We start from the raw sequence: 22,177 nt of genomic DNA, 5'->3' as shown, positions 1-22,177 counted from the left end.
ACCTGGCCTGGGACACTGTCCTGCATCTGGGCCAGGTAGAATCATAGAACAGAACAGGGTTGGAAAGGACCTTAAGATCATCAAGTTCCAACCCCCCTGCCATGGGCAGGGACACCTCACACTAAACCATCTCACCCAAGGCTCTGTCCAACCTGGCCTTGAACACTGCCAGGGATGGAGCATTCACAACCTCCCTGGGCAACCCATTCCAGTGCCTCACCACCCTCACAGTAAAGAACTTCCTCCTTATATCCAATCTAAACTTCCCCTGTTTCAGTTTGAACCCGTTACCCCTTATCCTGTCACTACGGTCCCTAATGAAGCGTCCATCCCCAGCATCCCTATAGGCCCCCTTCAGATACTGGAAGGCTGCTCTGAGGTCTCCACGCAGCCTTCTCTTCTCCAGGCTGAACAACCCCAACTTTCTCAGCCTATCTTCATATGGGAGGTGCTCCAGTCCCCTGATCATTCTCGTGGCCTCCTCTGGACTCGTTCCAACAGTTCCATGTCCTTTTTATGTTGAGGACAACATACTTGTGTGTGTGTCTCTGTATAAAGGGAAATGTGCTACCAGCGACCAGCTGAACCACCCAAGGCATCTCTTGCCTGCACAGTGCTGTTTGACTGGGATGCACAGCATTGAGCTGGTGAGTTTGAGAGACAGTAATTGTGTTACAGTTTAACATAAAGATATAAACCCTTCCAGCTCTGATTTGGAATAGTTGCATGTGAGAGATTACAGCTAGGAGAGGCTCAGTGGTGTTGAGAAATGGATGATGGTGGCATGTCTGCTCATGTGAGCTGAAGAATGGCCATATTCACTTTTAAAGGCTTATTTAACAGCTTTTCTTTAACCATCTTGCACGTTTGCATGTTGCACAGAAGGGCTTCAGTCTTGGACCCTACAGCTGCCTGCAAGGGCTTGGTTAGACAGGCTTTACCCTGGTGAGGTGCTGGCTGAAGGGATTTACTGTGTGGCCTTTGAAGTAAGGCATAGCTTCAGGATAAGCTGTTGCAAAGGGACACAGGGCTGCAGAAAACAGTTGTGTGGAGAGTAAGTCCTGTCAGGATGAGCATAACTGTACTCCTTGTGGACTTCAGTTCTGTGTCAGGGTGAAATGGCAACCCTGTGCCTTAGGCAGGTCCTGCACAGGACCGCAGAGCTGTACCCAGCGTACAGGTTTAAGCAATAGAATTCCAGAAGTAACCAGCCAAGATGTTTGAGAAGCTACTGATGGACTTCAACTGCTTCTCACAGAATGACACTCCTTAGGGAAGCAGAAATGTTGGTTATATCTGATTTTGAAATAAATTATCTAAAGTGATAGGAAGCCCACAGGGATTTGAGCAGGGCAGACTGCACAGCCACTTGCAAATGGCTGTGGTGGCAGATTTTTGGGAGGATGCAGGGCATGACACAACAGACAACAAATTCCTCATGATTTTACACATCCTTCTGCATTAACAACAATTATGCGAGCTTGCTCTCTGCTCTCGGGTCATTGATCTAGATAAATAGGAAATGAAAGAGGGGAAACCAACTGAGCCCCTGGAACACATGGTGTCTGAAAGGAGTTCCTCTTTGTAGTGCTCTTCTGACCACGTCTGAAAGCAGACATCCTACACAGAGGGCTGAGGACCACAGCTCTTGGGCCAGTGTGCCTAAAACATCGTCTTCTGCCAAACACATGGGATTTTCCTGCTTCTGAGTGAATATGTAACCAGACAAGTGTTGGCTCCATACTGTCCCCACCTTTAGCCAACACTAACTCAGAGGGAAAAGGTAAATCAATCTGATTAGTTCTCTGTGTAATAAGCACATTTTCAATTCTGCAAAATAACTCTTAGGCAAATCACAGGCACTGCTGAAATACTTGCATCTGCGACCTAATGCAAGAGTGGGGTTAAGGTACCTCCTCCTGTCTCTGAAAACAGCAAAAAGAACACAAGGTCACCACAGTACATTACTGCATCAGAGAACTGCAATGGGAAAAGACACAGAGAAGACTTTAATGTCAATATGCTGTGATACAACTGAAGAGCTATGAATATGTGACATGCTGAAGGGATCACAGATTGTATTTTTAATACTCTTCTCTTTCACGTGTGGTTATTACAAGTGTGCAGCTTGTCACACTGAGCACAGGGTTATGCTTTGAAACGTGATCACCTAAAGTTGCCTTTTAAAACAGGCCAAATAAATATTAACTATTGAAATTAAAGAAATGACAGCTTATTACTTTTGATGGTTAGTGCCTGTGACAGCTTTATAACATTGGAATGAGGGATTGCTAACAGAAAATGAAAAACAGGCAGATCTATAGCATGTGAGCAGGAAGCAGAGGCTGCCTGCACGATGTTAGTACCACTCTTAGCGCAAATGAGTTTGGACAGAAGCTGAGGAACAGATATGGAGGTGGTTATGATGCTACAAATTCACAAAGCACTCTAAAGGAAAGGCAGATGGACTCGTTCCCTGCCTGTAGGGCTTGGCCCATTATAGCTGCAGGTTCTCAGCATCTCTTATGAGCAAAGCTGTGCTCCTTAACCAAATAAAGTATTAGTGACCTGGTCTATGCTCTGGTGGGTGCTTTGCCTGTTGGACTCATTCTAAGAGAATGTAAAGAAGAGAAAAATCCCACCAGTAGGTTTCTTTCATGGATTAAATCCCTGATGCTGGGCTGCCAGAAATCACTATCCAAAGAGACTTCCTCTTTACTGGAATGTAACAAACATGGACTAGAAAACGAGGCACCTACATTTCCTTCTTCATAAAAGAAAAACGAGTGCTTCTGATGTGACCCAGGCAACAATTTATGACACAAATTCCTTCACATGAGAAGGGTTTCTAAGCTTTGTACTGGTTCATTGAGTCCCTTCTGCAATTCTTTTTCACAGGATGTATCTCATAAGCTGTGCAGGTGAGGATTAAGACATGAAATGTTTTTGAAACAAAACTCATTGCCCCTGTGGATAGAACAAGAATGCCCCAAACCAAGTGAACAAAAGCTGTATTCCAAACAGTCCTTGTTGGGGAAAAAAAAAGCTGTCTCCTAAAGTAAACAGACTATACAAAATTAAACTCAGTAGAGAGGGAATATTTGTGCCAGGTACTCTCAGATACAATTGCAGAGATATGATATGACTTGCAGTATTGTGCAAAACGTGAGTCCTCATTATGATGGGCACTACCATATATAACCAATTTCATCATCCTTATCATCGTCTTCATCTTCATCGTCTTCATTAGCCGCTCTTACATGAACCTTCACTTTTCCTTCTTTGTCTTTCTTTGCTGCTTCAGGTTCCTCTTCCAAATCATCCAACAATACAACAGATCCACCACTGCCAAAATCCCCTGAGGTTTCTTGTTCTTCTTCTGAAACAGGTGAGCAGGAAAGGTCATTCCTTCACATGATCCCACATCCCTTGTTCATTACTACCCTTGTCATCCAAGCCACTATCACTTGCAACGTTACTTGTAAAACTCATTGGTTTAACTACTCATGAAACCACCTCTGAATTTAAATTTTCATCCTGAATTGGGATAAATTTAAATCCATTTACTCTGAAACATACTTGCATAAAAAAACATGTATTGCCCTCCTCTTATAGACTTGACTGGAGAGCCTCAGTTTCCATGCACACAGGCCAGAAAATCATTACTCATTTATAAATACTCTCATCCCATCACAACTCTATAAACCAGCCTAAAAATATCCCACAAAATGATTTTATTTGACTGCAGAAACCAAGCTCTGCAAATGTAGCTTTTGAGCCTGACATCTGTGATGTGATTCTGGGCACCTCAGACCTCGTAGGCTCCCCTTTCTGCAGCCACAACCGCTGCTGAAGCCCTGAAGGAATGCAGCTGAGCTCTTGCCTGCCTAGGTGTAAGAGCTAATGGGTGATTTCACATGTGTAAATAACAGTGCCCTGACAGCAATTTTATTGGGCTTGGTTATTAATTTATAAAATTGTACACATTTAGGCCTTCCTTTGTCTGGAAAGACATTAATCAAGCCCAATAAATGTGCATTCCACAGTACACAGAACAATATATTTAATAACCATGCCTAGCAATTCCTTAGCCTTAATTTTAGTATTTTATTACATCCTCCAGTCTGGTAGGACAAATATCAGTGGTTGTTTCCTGTTAACTTCTGCTGCACCTCCCATCCCCAAGGACCAGTATGCACATACAGCCCCATTTGTAGTCTGAATAGGAAAACACAGGAGTACTTTGAACACTGGTAGTCATGTTTCCCTGTTGTCACTTTTGTTATCGTACTCCATCGTACAGCAATGGCAGGGCTTACGACAGTGTTAATTCCTTTGTTGTCTGAGGCAAGCACATCATTACTCACCACAACTGACTGTCCCTTGCTTTCTTGAGCCAGCTATCTCATTCCCATACTTGTCAACACACCAGCATTGCCCTGTGCTGCCATGGCACTGAGTGGCTTTGTAATAACCTTCTTCATTGCACCGTGGGATGAAAGCACCTGAATAAAATATAAGGTATAATCAGTCATGCAAGCCTCTGTAGGAGCAAGCAGGTATGTAGAGTATTATGAACTTGTCACTTATTTACAAGATCTTTACAATGTTGGTAAGAAAAATACATGTGATTATCTGGTGCCTAAAAGAGGGCAGAAATTATATGTGATTAACTGTTTTCAGCTGCTCTGGCCACTGCACAGTACATAAATGTGCATATATAGGACATGCAGGGTGATGGCACATGGTACTAGAGATGGGTTCAGTCTGCCCCTGAATGATTGATATTCCCAAAGAGCCCCTTTCAGATTTAACTCCTGGTTTTAAACTTTTCTTCCCTAATGGATTATTACCCTGACTTCATTAATTCTGCATTTCTCTTCCATTTGTGCTCCTTCACTGTTTATCATATAAGCCTTTCCACAACACTGTAATTATCCCTGGAAGGTATCTGCCATCTGCTTGCTATTCATACTAATCTCAAGCACAACTTCTGCCTTATTGAGAGTTCCTATGTATAAAAGAAGTAATGCATATGCTTTACAGAGAGGGACAACACAAAATGAAATCAGTAAGTCTTTGGATTTGAAGCCCAAGATTTGTCTCACAATAAAACAAACAGAGTTCAGCCTTGTAGAGTGTGGTTCATTCTGGTTTCTGCAGACAGAGAAGCTCTCAGGAGAAACCTGTTTTATTGTTCCCACCATTTTCAGCAGATACAGCAAACGTACTTCAATATGAAAAGCCCTCTTGTCTGTCGAGATGAGTTAGTGTTATTCCCAGGGGAGGTCAGTACAGTCATTTCCCCTTCTTTGCCAATTGCTCCAATTTGAAACATGGCAGAACCCCACCCTTGCCCCCAAATTTCTTGTCTCAAATGATTTTGGAGGAAGTATTTTTCTCCTTTGTCAAATATAACAGTGATTCACCGGTGTAACAGTGAGTTTTTAACTAGTTCCATGTGTATAGCATCTCTTCAGACACTTTATGTGTCAAAGAGGCTATTTCTGCTACGTTTCTCGCAGAAAAAAATGAATGAGGAGGTGCTGCCCAAATGTCATGAAATTTCCTATATAAAAGCCATAAAAGTGGAAGTCAGTCAATCTCATACACACACACACATCCATATAAAATGAATCCATGAATTTCCAAACTCATCACAATACAGATCTCATCTCATGCTTGAGTACCGCTAATGTAGGCCTGGAAGATGAGAACAGAAACCTTAGGGCATCTGCAGAAATCTCTGAGTATTGGATCAGTTTTGGAGAGCATTTTATATCCATTACTGAGAGTATTACAAGTAACTTCAAAGCATGAGCTTATAGCAGGTTTGCTTATAGGTACCATAGTTATGTTCACATACAAGCAGAAGCATCCTGATGACTACCAAAGACTCACTATCACTACTGACAAAAAAATGGATCTAGTAACACATATACACATTTGCCTTTGCAGGTTTTTGTAAGTTAATGCTCACTGTTCAATCCTTTATCTCAATATTACTGGAGAAAGGTTTCTTCTCATATTTATGCTCATATCCTCTCTCTGTTGAACCCTCCAGGTGTTTATCACTATACACAACCTCTGGAGAAGTGCTTAGGTGCTGATACTGAGCTGGTGCACACCAGCATGGCTATCCCTGGGTCACTAGAGCTACCTGGAGCATCTTGCTTGAGGGAAGAACCAAAGGGGCAACCTCAGTGGCATTACAGAGCAAGCAGAGAATGGCCTCTGCACTTTTAAACTGTCTCATGCTTTCTCTTTTCCTTGGGCAATGCAACCTTTCGCCTTCTTTGAAACAGGCCCTTTTTTGCATAGTTTCACTGCGTTTCTTGTAAGGTATTAAAATGTTCCACACTGCCTGTAAAAGCCATAGATTTAAAAATAAATTCTGGCCCAGGCTCCCTGCCAACATAACTGTGTGTGGAAAGGATTCACACTTTGGGTCACAGCAAAGAGTAGAAGGCATTTTTTCCTTCTGCATGGGGAATTTGTGCCAATTTGTACTTAACACTGGAGCTTTCAGTATTTAGCTACGCATACTAATGTCACAGTATTTGCCTGTCATTAGAGAGAAGATTACAGCATGTCCTCTCCAATGTGTCAGGTGCAGGTGATAATCTGGTGAGGATAGAGTCGCTGGGAGCAAGTGCTGTATGGTGTAAAGATTTGTCCTGTAAATCCTACACAAATCAGCCCCTATGTTCATTAGAAATAAACTCTGGGTGCAAGTTTTGCTATTCTGGAGCACAGCATCCGGACAACCCATTTAGTGGGAATACCTCACCCCATAATTTGGTTTGGCAACAGAGAACGTACGCAGGCTTTGGAAGGAAAAGCAAGTTTTCCTCTCCAGAGGTTCTTGCACAGGTAGTGCTTCCCCACAAGCATGGAGAGGACCACTGGGCTGGTGGACCAGTTTTACTATTAAGCACTGCAAAATGTTAGTCACTCCCCACTGAATTGCCTCAGGATAGTGAATCCTGCTTCCCCCATCTTTCTGCCTCACGGAGTATTTCATTCCATGCAAACTTGAACAGCACTGCTGTATCTACATCCTCTTTCTGGTCCAGACCTACATCTCTTATTTTCTTGCATCATTTCCTTATCTGTATAATACTCTGCTTCCTCACAGAACATGGGGAGAATAATTACATGCTAAAGATAGCGAGGCACACAGGTAAAAGCCTGACAGAATTAAGTGCTAGCCAGCACAGCTCCTTGTATTAGCTATTCTATTAGCTGAATTCACAGGGCTGATAGAGAAGAAAATAGTGATGGGAGCAGAAATTCATCACCTTAGTGATGTGGGAGAAGCATTATCAGGCTGCACAGTTGCATGCTCTAAAAGTACACTCTGCAGTTAATTGTACTCAAGATAAATCTGGTGGGAAAAGATGAATAGTGCTGTTTACTTTTTAATTCAGTCCCCTGGGATGCTAGGCTCCATTTGAAAGCCTCCACATTAAACACATCTAATAGCAATGGCTTTGAAGTACTTTGGTGCAACTGTCCTGTGTTTGGAAAAATATAGAGAGAACAAAACATCAGAAGTTGTCATTTTTATCAATGGGTACAAGTTAACAGAAATCTTCCTCCTGTGCACACCCACCCTGTAAATGCTGCGCTCTGTGTGTCAGGAAAGAGAAGAATTAGAGGCTAGTTTTTCTGGATATATTAATCTCTCTTTTCCATCTTTCTTGTTGCTACAAGCGTGTTTGAGTCACGTGTATGTTTTGGTTTCCATTTCTATGATTTTTCAGTCACTGAAGACAAAAGACAATGTTTTCCGCTGCATAAAGAGCTATGAGATCAGATTAAAATCTCACAGGCAGTGCCATTATGCAGCCAGACTTTCAAGGTAGGCGAAGCAAAGCGTTCCTCTCTATATTATAATTTTCTAGCTTGTGGAACAACCTTATGCCTGACACTTCTTGATTTGTTGAGCTTTACCACCTTCATCCATCACCTTTTTTAATACAGTTAACAAGAAGTTATTTGTGGTAAGGGACCATTCTTACTGCTTTTACTTTGTCATTTTACTCCTGCTATTGTGATCAGATACCGACGTGTGCTACAACTGCCTGAATGTTCCACTACCTGCAATATAGCCATCATTCTTCCCCGCACACCGGAACAAACCACTTATGTTTCAGCCTAGATGACATTTATTGCATATAGCAAATAACAGAAAAGCATTAAATAAATATGGGTTTGCCAAAGCTATCTGTTAAGAACTGGGCTTCTTACTCTTTTAGGTGGCTTTGAAAATCATGACACCCATGAGACAGAGAACACCGTGACTTCCATGCACTCAAACACAAATGCAAAGTACTTACTGAATGGAACACACATACAACTGAGCAATCAATCCTCCCTTCTCTCCCACAGCTATGAACAGCAGGAGCTGTAAGTCTGAAACATCTTAATCTTTATGTGAACTTGCTATGAAAGGATGATGGAATTAAACCAGAGTCCCTGTAGCTTTTGGGAGTGTTTATTATTACTTTAAACCAATGAATCCAGGTTGGGATTGTTCATAAGGTATTGCAGGCTTTGCCAAAGATGAGCTTTGCAGGAGTTCTCTTTGTAGGGCCAGTGCCAGATTAAAATCAGAGTAACCAGAGAAGCAGGCTGCAACCTGAGCAGCACTGCAGCAGAGCTGACATGCATGCTCCATGCTGCAGTAAGTGATGCTGTAAGACCCTGATGAGCTTGAAGCCTGGCTCTGAGGTAAGCCAGGTGAAAGGGTGAAAGGCAGAGCCTTCTGGAAGCAAAAATACTGATCTGTACTAGTATGCCTCATGTGATTTAGGTACACAAATGCACAAGGACAGAAGTTTCACTAAGATACCACCACATAAATGCTAGGCTATATAACACTGTGTGATTTCAGAATATGGAGTTAGCTAGCTTGAATTTACTCACTTCAGCAACCTGATTTTTTAAGCAATTAAATGGGAAAATGCTGTGTGGGGATTTAACCTAATTTTAGATATCCATCAGAGCCATGTAAGTTATGAATCAATTCAGGCTCCCAACAGTCAATAGAGAGAGGGGAGGCCATTATCACATCCTGCAGCATGGAGCATCCTGCAGGGCTGCCTAAAACTAGATGATACAAATTCCTGTTTTCAAATACATGGGATATGCTGAAATATTTGTAAGGGTGAGTAGGCAAAACTGAACCCCAAGGAAATGTATGCACTGCATCAGAGTTGGAAGAAAACATGAACCCGTTGTCTGTGCACTGTGGCACCTTCAGCCCCCCTTCCAACATGGGAGGCTTGAGTACCAAGCAGCCTCTGTACTTTGACCTCCGAGGTGATGAAGGCAGTACTGAGCTCTGTGCAGACCAGGTTTGCATTTCTGGAGAGCTGTAAATCAGTTCTGAACCCATTGCCATGCTGACACCTGTTCTGTATGTTGCTATCTCATTATTTGTTTAATTTCATAGTGTCAGGCCTATACTCCATGGTGCATATTCCTGACTCAAAACATTAGTCTCTAATTGAAAAAACATTACTGCATATAAAGTTACAATAATCACAGATGCTTTAATTAGTTGAGTAAATGAATAGGAAGTAATCGAACTTACCCAACAGACTCTTCCCTCTACTTAGCTTTTGAATTCTATTCATTTCATTCTGGCAAGGAAGACCTAGAATATAACGTATAAGAATCAATTTCCAGATGGCACGGGGCAGGCTCTGCAATGACTGGCTTCACTGCTGATAGGGAATGGAGACTGCTGTACACCTGGGAACGAAAGCAGCCCATATGCTGGCACTGCACTGCAAAACTCATTTATGTCATTAGCTCCACTAATTAAAAAAGAAAAAGAAGGCAACACACTGCAGTTGACAATCGTGTTTGGGGCCATTTTCATTGTGAAGCCCATTTTTCCTCCAAACTAATATAATGTCAGCTCTTTCATTTATGATTTGCTAATGATGTCTGCCTAAAAATGTAAGTTCTTGAGTTTTTTATCAGCAACAGGGCTTGCTACTAGACTGTGGGCACTGGTGCTTACTACTTCTTTGTTTGAATGATCAAGGGATATTAATATCGCTCATCTGTGACATTAAACACTGTTACACGCTGCCCTTTCACACCAGTGCTGGAGAAAAGAGCTGTTTAATGCAGCTGATTGCTAATTACCAAACTATCTCTATCAGCAGGTCAATCCAACCTGAAACACAGGGCGACCCAGACAACTTCTCTTTGTCCTGCCGATAGCATAACTCACCGCCTGGCTTCTGGAAGCAGTAGCACCACTCGTTGTTTGAAAGCTTTCCATCTTTGAAGGAGTCACAGGAGTTGAAGAGAGGCTTGACGCATGGCTCGTACTTATCCAGATAAATGGCACTGATCTCCGAGGGATCCAGCAGCAGGTCATAGTTCATGTCAAGTTTGTTGAACATCCAGCCTAAGGAATCCTTGCAGATTGGTAGTATGCTGGTGTCAAATCCTGTAAGAAGACAGGCACACATCACCGGCTGAACCCCAGCATGCCCACTGCACAAGAATCATTGCTAAGCTGAAGCCTTGATAATACACTTTTGGCTGGACTCTGAACATTGACCTGACTTGCCCGAAGCAGAACAAAAGCCTAAGACTGAACTGATTGCATTGAATTTAAAACCCAAGCACAGCCACAGCGCGGAGCACCGCTCACACACGTTTCAGGAGCAGCGGGGTGGGAGGGCCGAGCTCCACAACCCATCACTGTAATTCAAAGTTATTTCTAATCAAAAAGTCTCACTTTCTTTTTCCAGTCCTCATTGCAAGTTGGCCTTGTTCCAAGAAGCTGAAACGTGATGAGAAAAGGCTTCATCCCCTAGAGTTTCAAACTAGACTACAGGCTCATTGTGGTTTAAATCCTGCTTCCCACACCTATTGCTAGTTCCTGGACAAAATTCTTCCACCTCTCATCCCAGCTTTTCACTCTACAAAGCCTTGCCTCCCATGGCGGACAACAAAATGCTTTGATCTGGGTTATGAGCTATGTGGGGAAGAGAAGGGGTGAAGCATCTCTTTTGCTTGCATCACTGTGGAGAATGGTACCACTTCAGCTGCCCATGCTCTTGGCATGCCATGCCAGCACTATCCCTTCTGACGGCCTCCAGAATTGTACAGCATTACAGGATTCTGCTCTTCCAGTGCTTTGGAAACCATCATCATCATTCATTTTAATAGCCCAGATCCTTAAAAGACTGCACCAGCAGCAGCTATCAAAGAAAGACCAAGTTATGTATACAGATACCTACAACATATATGAGGTACGCGTGCCAGTATTCTGCAGTCTCCACAAAAGCAGTGGCATTGCCTTCTTTCATAAACATTATAAATCCATACTGACACTGTATTTAAAAATGCTTGGTACAAATACGGACTAATTTGCAAGTTATCTATGATGCAAGAAAGTGTATTTGTGATGCACAGCTAATAAATAAGGACAATGGTTTCACCAAGGACCTGGAAACATGCATACACTGCCTGGGGATTAAGAGGGACAAAGGTACCTGAACCACGCAACCTAGGCCCCCCGCTCTCACTCTGTTCCAGCAGCCTATGGACTGTTCATTCTGCTATGGGCCATGTGGAGAAGCCTGATGGGCTTTTTCCTTTTGCTGCATCTTTCATTGAAAGAGGTCAAGCTTGGCCTTATGTGCTGTACGTGTCAAGTCCCATTTCAGGATGTTGCTTTGTTAAACTGAAACATAAGATGCTGCTGGAATCATGCTGACAGTTTGTCCAAGCTCTGCAGCCTACCTGCTATTTTAAGTATTAACCCAAAGGAGGGCAGTGCTTTATGCTGGAAGCAGTGTTTTTTGTATGCAGCTGAAAGTTGTCAGTGACACGGAGGAACAATCAGAAGGGTTAACTAATGGGAAGGTTTATGTCATTCATAATACATGTTGCTCTAAGAATGGAAGAAGGTAACACCATTTCCTTGCGGCTAGAGGCAGCTGGGGCAGGAAAGAGAGAATTCATGCTGAACACTTCATCACATTTTTGTGCTCTTATCTCCTCTAATGTTATCTAATCGAGTTTGAGCACAGTGAAAAGGCCATGTGAATAGATGCAGGGAGGAAGCCTGCTTGCCTTGCTGAAGCAATTAGGACTATTGACTTCAATTATTCTATTCATCTGAGGAACACAAGCAGGATTTGATCACTGTGCCATCTTTTGTTGAGTGAAAGATTTCATCCTTTCCTTTGCCTTCACAAAGCACTGAGGAGCAGGGCACACAGTCCTGCCTTGTGCTGATATATGCTCTGCCTGATTCCCCACCACGGGGCAGGTTGTAAGTAGTAATCAAACAGGCAGGCATGGATCATTCAATTGCATGGTGGAGCTGGGATCAGTACATGCTTCAGCTATCCCAGTTTAACAGCTTCCAGGGGAAAACCAGCTGTGTTCCACTGGCTGCTCTTTTCCTGCGCAGATCCCCTCTCCGGTGATGGTCTTTACACCCTGTCATGGCATTTACTGCTTCTAAGGTGAATGAATACAAGGTGTGTTGTACAAGTTGAGTACAGTATGTGTTGTTCAGCCATGTCTCTAAAGGTCACCTCCTAACTGGCAAGTATCAGCACAGGGAGGAGTTGATCCTCGCATGAACTTGCCCTTGACAGTGTCTGTGGATTGTTTCTGAGTCCTGTTTTCCTCCCTGCTGGGAAGTCCTTATCTGTGTGTACAACATACATTCAGGGATACACCACCAGCATGCCCTCTGCACTGACCTGCCTGAGCAGATCACAGGATAGTGACTGATGTGACTACGAAGCTGCTCTGTGACATACCATCAGGGCTTGAATGCAAGATACGACCATGAAAGGTCACTTATAAAGACAGTTATTTACATTAGTTGAAGAGCTTTTGATTGTAATTTCTTATAAACAAGGAAGCTTTCACTGGTGTGATCAAAGCTCCAGATTAGGTTTATTAAGAGCCTGAATTATTGAACAGTGCTGGATTATTAGTGTGGTCTGGAAGTCTTTAAATATTACAGTGGTACAGGTTATGAAAAGCTCTTAGCTAGATGTCTGCATCAGTGAAAAGGTTAATTCTTTAATTGTCCCTTAATATGTGGCTAAAGGTGAATAGCAGTATCTATCTTGACTTCATATTGTCTCCTGGTAAAAGCTACTCTCTGTAAATCACCTTTTGCAAGAGTGCATCTGCAGTGGAAGACCAGCAATCCTGGATGCCCTCAGCACCCGGCAACAGCAATGAAAGCAAAGCGTGCCCTGAGTGTGCAACACAGGCTCTGACTTACTGTGTAACCAGGGCAGCTGATAGAAAATGGTTCTTGGAGCTCACTTGCCTTCACCAGGAGGTCACTGTGCTCCCATCAGCTTGGCAAGGCCAACTGGTTTTGAATGAATTAACTCCTATCTAGAGTCTTTTGATACACTTGCCTATAAACATGATGCAATATGCTGGATGAAATAAACCACATACTGTATTGTAATGAATTACGTGCTACAGTCTGGACTTCTGGCAAAACAGACCTGGAAAAAACAGTAACCTCAGTGAGAACTTTCCTGCATCTTTCTGTGCATCAGCTCAGTGGTACAGTGCCTATGGGGAGAAGCAGGAGAGTGCTGCAGGCTCCACATCCCCCCTGCTTTTGGCTCCTTGGCAGAGGATGCCAAAAGAGATGCCAATTAATGTAAGTTGTGGTTGTGGTTGCTCTTGTTTGGACACCTGCTTACAAGGACCTGGACTGACACCATCATGTTCCTCATCCTGACAGCTGTTGAGAATCCTAACAACTTTCATCCACCGCAGATCTGGAAGGAAATCAAGCCGGTGACCTACATGTAAAAGTCCCATATGCGATTAACACATAAAACGCTCCACCTCCTCTAAATTAAAATGGAATTAAATTAAAAAGGGTCTTTAAGTGGAAATCCTAATTAAAAATAAACACATCTTCCAGCACACAAAATTATTTTCCCCCTTCAAGAGCTGGCTTACATGAGCCAGCTTTATTTCATTGAAGTGTATTACAATTAAAGTAACAGGGGAATAATTAACCTAATTTCCCCCATCGCTTAAAATAAAAGAAGGAGGAGAAGAAATGTTCCCCAGAAAAAACCCTTTATATTGCATAGATCTCCAGTAAAAGAAAAACAACTCCCACTCCAACCAAAGAGACTATCTAGATAAAATGCGGGAATGTTAGGAATTACCAACAGGCTCAGGAGCAATCTGAATCTGATCTTACTCCCTAATTAGTTTTATTGTTTCCTTATGTCAAAGCATGTCCCTGAGATGCTTCTATTATTTACTGAGGAGCTTTCCATTGTACAAAGCCTGCAGAAAACAAAGTTCCTGGCCTGTGGTGCTTTGTTGGGATCTGGGAGATAGCTCATTGAATGAAGGTTTGAGATTTCAAGCACAATGACTTGTCCTCATCCTTTTCCCTTCAGGAGAGTAAAAAAGAAGAAAAGAGTGCACTTTTCAATTCACCTGGGGGTCAACTTAATAAACTCAAAAAGCTTATTTACACTCACAGTAACATCTTGAAAATTTAATGTAGCATAAAGAAATCTCTGCTGGAACACCTTCTCTAGACAGCTGATGTGTCCAAGGCATCACAGTCATCGCATCCCACCATCTGTTCCTTTTACTGCCACAGGGGCATATCCAAAATGGATTATTTTGAGGATGTGCGTGCCTTTTAAGACTCTACAGGCATAACCAAACCAAGTTCAGTTTAATGAAGTGATCAGCCCTGGTGAGAAGAGCAACACACGCAGAGCAATAAAAAAGGGCAGTGTGTACATCAGAGCTTATTTCCAGAGCTGTGTGTGTCCTTTTTGCCAGGATTCACATAAATTCCTTTTTTCAGCTTGGCTTTGTGAACTTTACTTTGAATTCTGAGCCTTGTTTAAGATGTCTTTCATTGTTAGAAGTGTTTAAAGCTAGAAGAAGCCAAACACTGCTGTCCTTACCCTGTATTTTCAGTGCTACCAGAGAGAATTGGAGCTGCAGAATTTGGCACATGCAGAGTAATTCATGCCTACTGTTGCAAACTCTTCAAAAGAAAACCATGCCCAAGTTTTGTGGCATTCAAAACTGATTTAACCATCTTCACTCACAAAGTTTCATTCTTTTTAACTGACACATAAGAAAATGTGCCAAACTAAGTCAACAGTCTAAAAATGAACATTGTTGAGATCAAGTGTTTAAGAGCATCAAGGCAGCTTTTCATATAAAAGCTGCCAGGAATCAAACTAAACTAAAAAGAGATAACAGTTCCTCTGTGAGTCAGAGCAAACACTGTGGAATTACCAGGAATGTTTTTCTCACTGAAATTGCTTCAGCAAAAAGAAGCCCAGACCCAACACCTTTAGGAACTGAATTTGGTCTTTGGCCTTTGGTAAGGTCCTCAGGAGCTCCTCACAGGTCATCCGCATGAAAAACACATTCTTTTGACAACCTGATAAAATGAGATTTCATGTGGTTCTGGGCCTGAATGACAAAGTTTTAAGTGTCTGCTGTTTTCTGTCATGAGCTCTGAATTCAAAGCTTGAAGCTGTGTTTAGCTGTACATCCAGTTGAATTTTTGTACTACGGTTTGGCTTCCTCTGCACAATAATATCCCTTTTTGAAGTAGCTTTTAAGGAATAAGTAGGACATATGGTTTTATAGATACTGGCTTTTTTGTAAATACTATGGAAAATAAATAAGGGACATATGAAAAAAATCCATTTACACAGAACATGGCTTGTTTCACCACATAGTTTTAAGATATCATTACTTGGCATTAATGAGGTTTGACTACAGTTTTGAGCAATACAGTCTGGTATATTCTGTCTCTTTAGGAAGAGGTAATCTTAGAAGTAGCAGAAAAGAGTGGCTGTCTAGACATGGATCAAGAGCAAATGCCCATCCTGATGTGCTGAGCCTGCTCTACTGCACCTTTAGCATCTCCAGTCTCAGGCTATAGGGAAACCAGGCAGTGGGGTCAAAAAAGCTGTAAAAGGCAGCAGTTGGCCGAACCCTTTAAATTCTGTGTTTGTGGACCTTGGCTTTAGTCAGCTTGCACCAGAGAATCAGGGCAGAGAGGTGAAGGGGAGTAACACACCTAGACAGAACTTGCGCATCTTACTTTGCAGCTCAAGAGCCCACGTGTTTTGGGGCATACTATTTAAAGGGATTAATGAATCCTCATAGAAAACAAAGTCTGATCTGCTCTCTGATGAACATGACCTCTTTTGATGCTGTTAGCTGAATCTTTCTGAATCCTTCCCTCCCTGGTGGGTAAATGACATCAAAATGAGTCATGTTGGCTTAACCCACAGAGAGTAAATGTCCTCTAAAATGTTCATTCTCTTCCGTCTTAAAAAAACCCCAACAACCAACCAAACTCAAAACATCAAAGGAAGCAAAGATGGTGTTATTAAATGCCTGGGACACAACAGATTCTACCTTTCCACACGGGTTAACTATTCCATCTCTGATGGCTGTGATGTGGATATTTTTATTATTCTTTCTCTTTTATAAAGGGCTAGCAGGAAATTGCAAAATAAAATTAAAGTGAATCTTTTCCAACATTGGCATCATTTTCCCTATGCTTGTATGGCATGTTTTTGGCTCGTCCCACTGACACTGGGTTAGAAAATGCTTGGCCATAAACTGAGGAGGTAAGCATATGCCACTGCCTGTCCCCAAGAAATGATTTGGATGCAGCCACACTGGCGTGGAGGGTGATGGAGTTTGACTGTACACACACGAATTAGTTAACCTCAGGGCTTAAGAAAAGTCCCTGAGCAGGTTTATTTACTAGCACAGCTGTGACCTCCATGGCCCTCAGACACACGTATCTGCCTGATTAACTTGTAAAGGTCTCTTTGTCTCAAACTGCCAATTTTTAGAGCAGTTTGGGCCAGAAAGAGTACAGAATGACCGCATCTCAGATAGAAAAGGATGCAGCTATTTATCCACAGAATGAGGTCTCCTGCATACCTGCTCACTTACTGGCACCTGCTTGACATGACATTGTGGCACTAACAGCTGTGCTCAGCTCAATGCTTTCTCGGGCTGGAAAGCTGCCTACAACACTCAGTGTTCAAAGGGAAAGGTGTTTTCTTACTGCCTTGTGCTGTCTCTGAGCTCGTTGGTTTGATGACACGATTTGCATCCTCATGGAGAGCACCGAACCAGTCTTTTAGTCGGGAAGCGAGATTCCTCAGTTCTTTGTCTGTGCAAGCTAGAAAAAGAACAAAGCACGAGGCTGAGTCAAGAGCAGCAGCAAAAGAAACCCCTTTCTTCAGATAGGCTGTTAGAAAAATATTGCTATGGTTGTACAGTTCTCATCAAGAGCTCTGAAGTAAAAGAAAAGGTTAGGGAAAAGATGAAAGTTAAAGAAAAAATGTAAGTCATTATGCATTATAAATTGTACTCAAGTACTTCCTTGGTAGCTGATGTGATTTGTGATGAAAGAAGTGACACAGAGAGCTACCCGCAGGTTCTCAATTAGAGCTATGTGACTATTTAACTTAAATGTTTTCACCTTTTAGGATTTCAGAGAAAAGTATCAGTCAAACAGATGGGGAGGAGGGACAAACTTGCACACTACTTGAACAAGATGCTAGGGATAATTTATAACCACATTTGGCTTAGTGGAAGGCTATTATCACAGTCATAGGAAACACATATACTTATTTATATACGTGAAGAAGAAAACTGTTGTGTTGCTCTAGTTCTACTGCAACTGAGACTTTGCCACCTCTGAAGGTTGTCAATTCCATTTTGTTAGCTAGGTGAAACATTTTTCTTATACATTTTCACTGAGGAATATTTAATTTTCCCAGAAATTTCTGCCAAGACAATAATGTCCAAAGCAAATAGTTTTAAAGAAGAAAACTGAATTAGTCACCAGTTTCTGTCAGAAAAAATATTCTTGTTACTATATCATGTTTAGTGCTTAAAATCCACATGCTCAATTTTTTCATCCCTGCTCTGCACTAACTCTACATTTTAAATGACACTTCTTGGAATATAGAGCAAGATTTTATGCCATAGATGCAGACATCCTTCAGAGGGCAAGCCACAATATGTCTTCTCCAATTCACTGCACATTCTAATATCCCTCCTTCCACCTTACTGAAGAACAATTGAGTCCCACAGCTTGTCTTCCCCAGTCAAACTCAGTGCTCCGATGACTGCAATGAACCCACTGATACCTTATGGCTCTGGGGAGTATTTGTTCTGACAGTTTTTTGGGGGGGTCTGAAGTTAAAACCAGGATATTAGAGCTTTTTCTAAGTGGACAGGTTTTTAGCATTTGGTGGGGAGAAAGATTTTCCCATTTTTCTATAAGGCTGCGTTTGATAGATTTTCCCATTAAAGATAAAAACATAAAAATCCCATCGAGTCGATATAGGGAAAGATCAGGTCTCAAAGAAGAAGAACAACAATTAATGTAAAATAAGTGGAAGACAATACAACATTAACTGTAAAGTGGCTTACATTACCAAAAAAGCTTATCGCTTGATTTTCTCACTTAACATATTTAATTCATTTTAAACTATCTTTGCAAGTTAAGACGAGTGATAGGATTTTTAAGCCCAGTTTCAGTAAGGAACATCTTACACCTCTGTTGTTTCTTGGCTGTTACTCACAAAGCCTTTTATCAGAGAAAAATCACAACAGAAGCAATAGGAGAACAGATTCCATCCTCTTGCCTCTACCAATATCCCATCAGGAGATGTTGCTTGAAGGAGCGAGGGGATAGGAAAACTAATTTTAAAGGCAATAAATATTCAGGAATGCCCTAACTCTAAACAGGCACAAATGATTTCTTCTTTTGTAGATTTAGATCCATAAAGATGTTTCGATCATGCACCAATTTCAACATGAGTTGGGCACCCAAATACATGTTGGAAGTGATGAAGATACTCTATTACATGGGAAGGGAGATGCTGTTCCTGTATCCCCTGTTGAAGTGTCAGTAACCGGTTTTCACCAGGCATATTTTTTTGCCAAAATATGATTATTAGGCACTTACAGCAACATGAGACCATGACAGCCTTCTTTTCAGTACCTGTCTTCACAAATGTTTCCTGGTAAGGATCAATAATGTTATCGCCTTTCACAATTAAAAGCAGGCAGAATCTTTCTTTCTGCCAAGTAACTGTCTTGTCCTTTGAAAACCAGCTTTGCAAAGGAGAAGAAAAATATGGCAAGTAACAAGTAGGTGTTGTTCAGCCAATACCTCATCTGTGACAGGGTATCCCTATGTTCAGAGTAGCTCACAAATGTATCTCCAGTCACAGCCACACAGAAACACAGCATTGACTACTGATTATGTATGGAGTGGGTGAAAAAGAGGATTCAGTTGTCCAAGAAAGGAGTAACATCATAGTTTTATTGTGCAAACCTGATACTTATTAAATATTTATTGTAGCACATGACAACTTGAGGAAGCCAAAGCTGGACTACGAACACCCATTCCTGTGCCTCCCTGACACCCTCATCGTGCCTTCTCTACGGGTATACTGAGCTTCACAGTCAATAAACCTCAAGGAAAAGAAATAGTTCTAAAGAAAATACGCCGTAGAGCTGTTTTCCTTGCTCAGATTTGTGTACTGACAAACAGACAACTCTAGACACCACAGGAACCTAAGCTGAGTCCAGTGCTCTGAGCAATGCCATCATGCCAGTGCAGATACCAGGCAGGAGCATGGAGCACACCCTCGCCTCCTCTCCCAGCCTCAGCACCACACAGAATGGCATTCCCAGTCCAAAACTAATGTCTCTAAAAGGAATTTCACTAAGCAGTCATCTGGTTTCAACTGCATTGCCTGAGGTGACTTGAATCCATGCTTTTGAACTGCAGCAGAAAACAGGATTGAGTACACAGTGTGGGTGGAACAGAAGTAGATTAATTAATGGTAAATCAGACTTGAATTGATTTCTCTGCACAGTCCAGCCAATCAAACATGTCAGGATCTGCAAAATGCCATTTATAATGAAGCCATTATATTTTTTCACTTGTCTGTAATGCTAGCTGTGTGGAGAACCAGCTTTTACCACACACATTCCTACTTACATCAATTCTCTGCTGTTACACAAGTGCTGCAATCCATAACCTACATCAGCTCAGTTATACCCTACGGCTGCTCAGACACAGCACCCCTACATTCTCCTATCATTCCCTAACTATATTTCTCTTGCTTTTGACGGAGCAAAAAAACCAGCTTTCAGCCTCTTCTGTGCTGTAGCTTCCTCAAGGACTGCCTCATCCACTCACTCTAAGGGCAGCCTTTAAAAGTGGACCTTGCCAACTTGACAGTAAGCCCAGAACTGGAGTTTTCTGCATGCTGGAAGGTATTTTTGTGAATAACTGGGATATTCTTTAAGCATACTGCTTAAGGACGATTCAACAGTGGGTATTATGTTGAGGTTCTCTCTCAGGACTGCATTCTTCTTCACAAGAATAACTGCTTCTTCAAGAATAAAAAGGAAACCAAGTGTTCTGTTAATCTGCAGTGAATAATACATGTCTTCATGAGACTTCCAGAATTTAATGCAAAGTTCAGTTAAATTTCTCTTCAAGCATTTCATGCCCTCAATCTTACTTCTTCCTGCACTTTAAAATAAAGGAAGTATTATTTTACATTTTCTGTATTTAATTTGATTTTAATGCTACCATGCATGGTTAAAAAGATTCTGCCTCTTGGCTCTCTCCCAGCAGAACTGCATTCTATTTTACTGATTTTATTTGAACATCTTCAAAAGTCTCTGAAACTGAGAATTTGTTTGGGACACATTATTTCAGCCACTTCAAAGTGGATTGACATTCAGAGGGCATGAGTTTAATACAGACAGAGGGAGGCCCAGCCTCCAGCTGGGTATCCAGGAACCAGAGCACTTAACAATTTATTTCTGGTGGTAGAGCCCATTACTTACATATCAAACAATTAGGAAGCATAGCTCTGAGGAGCCCCACATCTAAGTTCCTCATATATAAATTTGCATTAGTATAAGTTATAAAGCGTCTTTAAGAACCCTCTTCATGAAAAATGCACTGCAAATGTACCTCTTTACTATTAATAGAAATTTCAAATAACATTTCTTCCATGAGAAGAATAGGGATGTAGAAGGAATAGATGGGATAATGGGTCTCTTGCTATTTGAAGATCTATAAGGAGAGGATACCTAAGTTGCAAACAATATGGATAGTGATATGACTTGAAGCACTCATTAAAAAATCTAGAATGAAGAGAAGCACCAAGGGAGGAACATCTTCATAGTCCCTCTCTAGCAATTGGGATCTGTTTAGTCAATTGCCAACAACCATTTAAAACTCTAGTGCTGTGAAAAAGACACAAATGCAAACATGTCCAAGTATGCATCTTCACTTCTGTATGTATTTTCTTTAAGATAAGAGCATCTGCCTTAATTTCCTATATCTTTTTAAAAGGGGAAAACCACAAGTTTTTATCACTGTTATATTATCTATGTTACCTGTCATGTTCTGCCTTAGCAGCCTTCTGATATCAGGTCCCTACTTAATATTAATTCCTAGATCTTTCACTGCTGATGTGCTTCAATGAAATCCATTCACAGCCCACAGCTTCCCTGGAGGTCAGTACTGCTGCTGTTAGGAACAGGGATGGTGAGGCAGGTTCGCTGGTTGGCATCCAGCTCATCAACCTGATCGCAGTGCATAGTGCTGTACATCTGATGTGGTGGTGGTACCACAAGCAGGAGCAGAATCTGTCACTTCCCTGAGCCATGGCAATTTGAATGCAGGAGGAAGATCTATTTGTGGCTGGATTCCGCCAACATCCTCAGATCTGAACCCGCAGATGTTACGAATCATCTTGCAGAAATGATTTAATAGTGAGCACTGAAAGTACAGATTTATTCCCAAGCGTGAAGCAATTGGTCCAACAGTTATTTATTCTAATAAACTGAAAGCACTGTTGCTAAATACCTGTTTCTACCCAGCAGAAAACATTAATCTGACCTAATGGAAAGCCATTAGCATGCTGTAAAGGCTCAGGTTTTTATAGGTGTGATTCCATTATGGCCTTTTAAAGCCATACAGATACTAATCTATAACATCGGTGGTGAAAATTAACAGTAGTATTTAATTTCGCTCTTTCAAAGAGGGACTTTCAAAAGCACTCAGTGCCAGAAACCA

At 41.7% G+C, this 22,177-nt stretch overlaps 1 protein-coding gene across 1 annotated transcript in view; it reads right to left on the bottom strand.

The window, feature by feature from the left end:
• Positions 1 to 1,433: 1,433 nt before the first annotated feature.
• The window catches only part of SPOCK1 (SPARC (osteonectin), cwcv and kazal like domains proteoglycan 1), a 281,728-nt gene continuing 260,984 nt past the window's right edge, over positions 1,434 to 22,177 (bottom strand). Inside the window, exons 8-12 of the mRNA XM_061352067.1 lie at positions 17,117 to 17,233; positions 10,253 to 10,474; positions 9,602 to 9,664; positions 4,368 to 4,505; positions 1,434 to 3,379 (exon numbers count right to left, since the gene is read on the bottom strand). Of these exons, the coding sequence (XP_061208051.1) occupies positions 3,189 to 3,379; positions 4,368 to 4,505; positions 9,602 to 9,664; positions 10,253 to 10,474; positions 17,117 to 17,233 (731 nt within the window). The 3' untranslated portion in view covers positions 1,434 to 3,188. The remainder of the gene's footprint in view (positions 3,380 to 4,367; positions 4,506 to 9,601; positions 9,665 to 10,252; positions 10,475 to 17,116; positions 17,234 to 22,177) is intronic.

The sequence above is a fragment of the Neopsephotus bourkii genome, unplaced genomic scaffold (genome assembly GCF_033783945.1).
Source record: "Neopsephotus bourkii isolate Nb327-2 ecotype Australia unplaced genomic scaffold, CSIRO-AGI_Nbou_v1 NB_620, whole genome shotgun sequence".
Taxonomy (NCBI): Eukaryota; Metazoa; Chordata; class Aves; order Psittaciformes; family Psittacidae; genus Neopsephotus; species Neopsephotus bourkii.
Note: the sequence above shows the minus strand (reverse complement) of the source record. Positions and strands in the feature narration are given on the sequence as shown.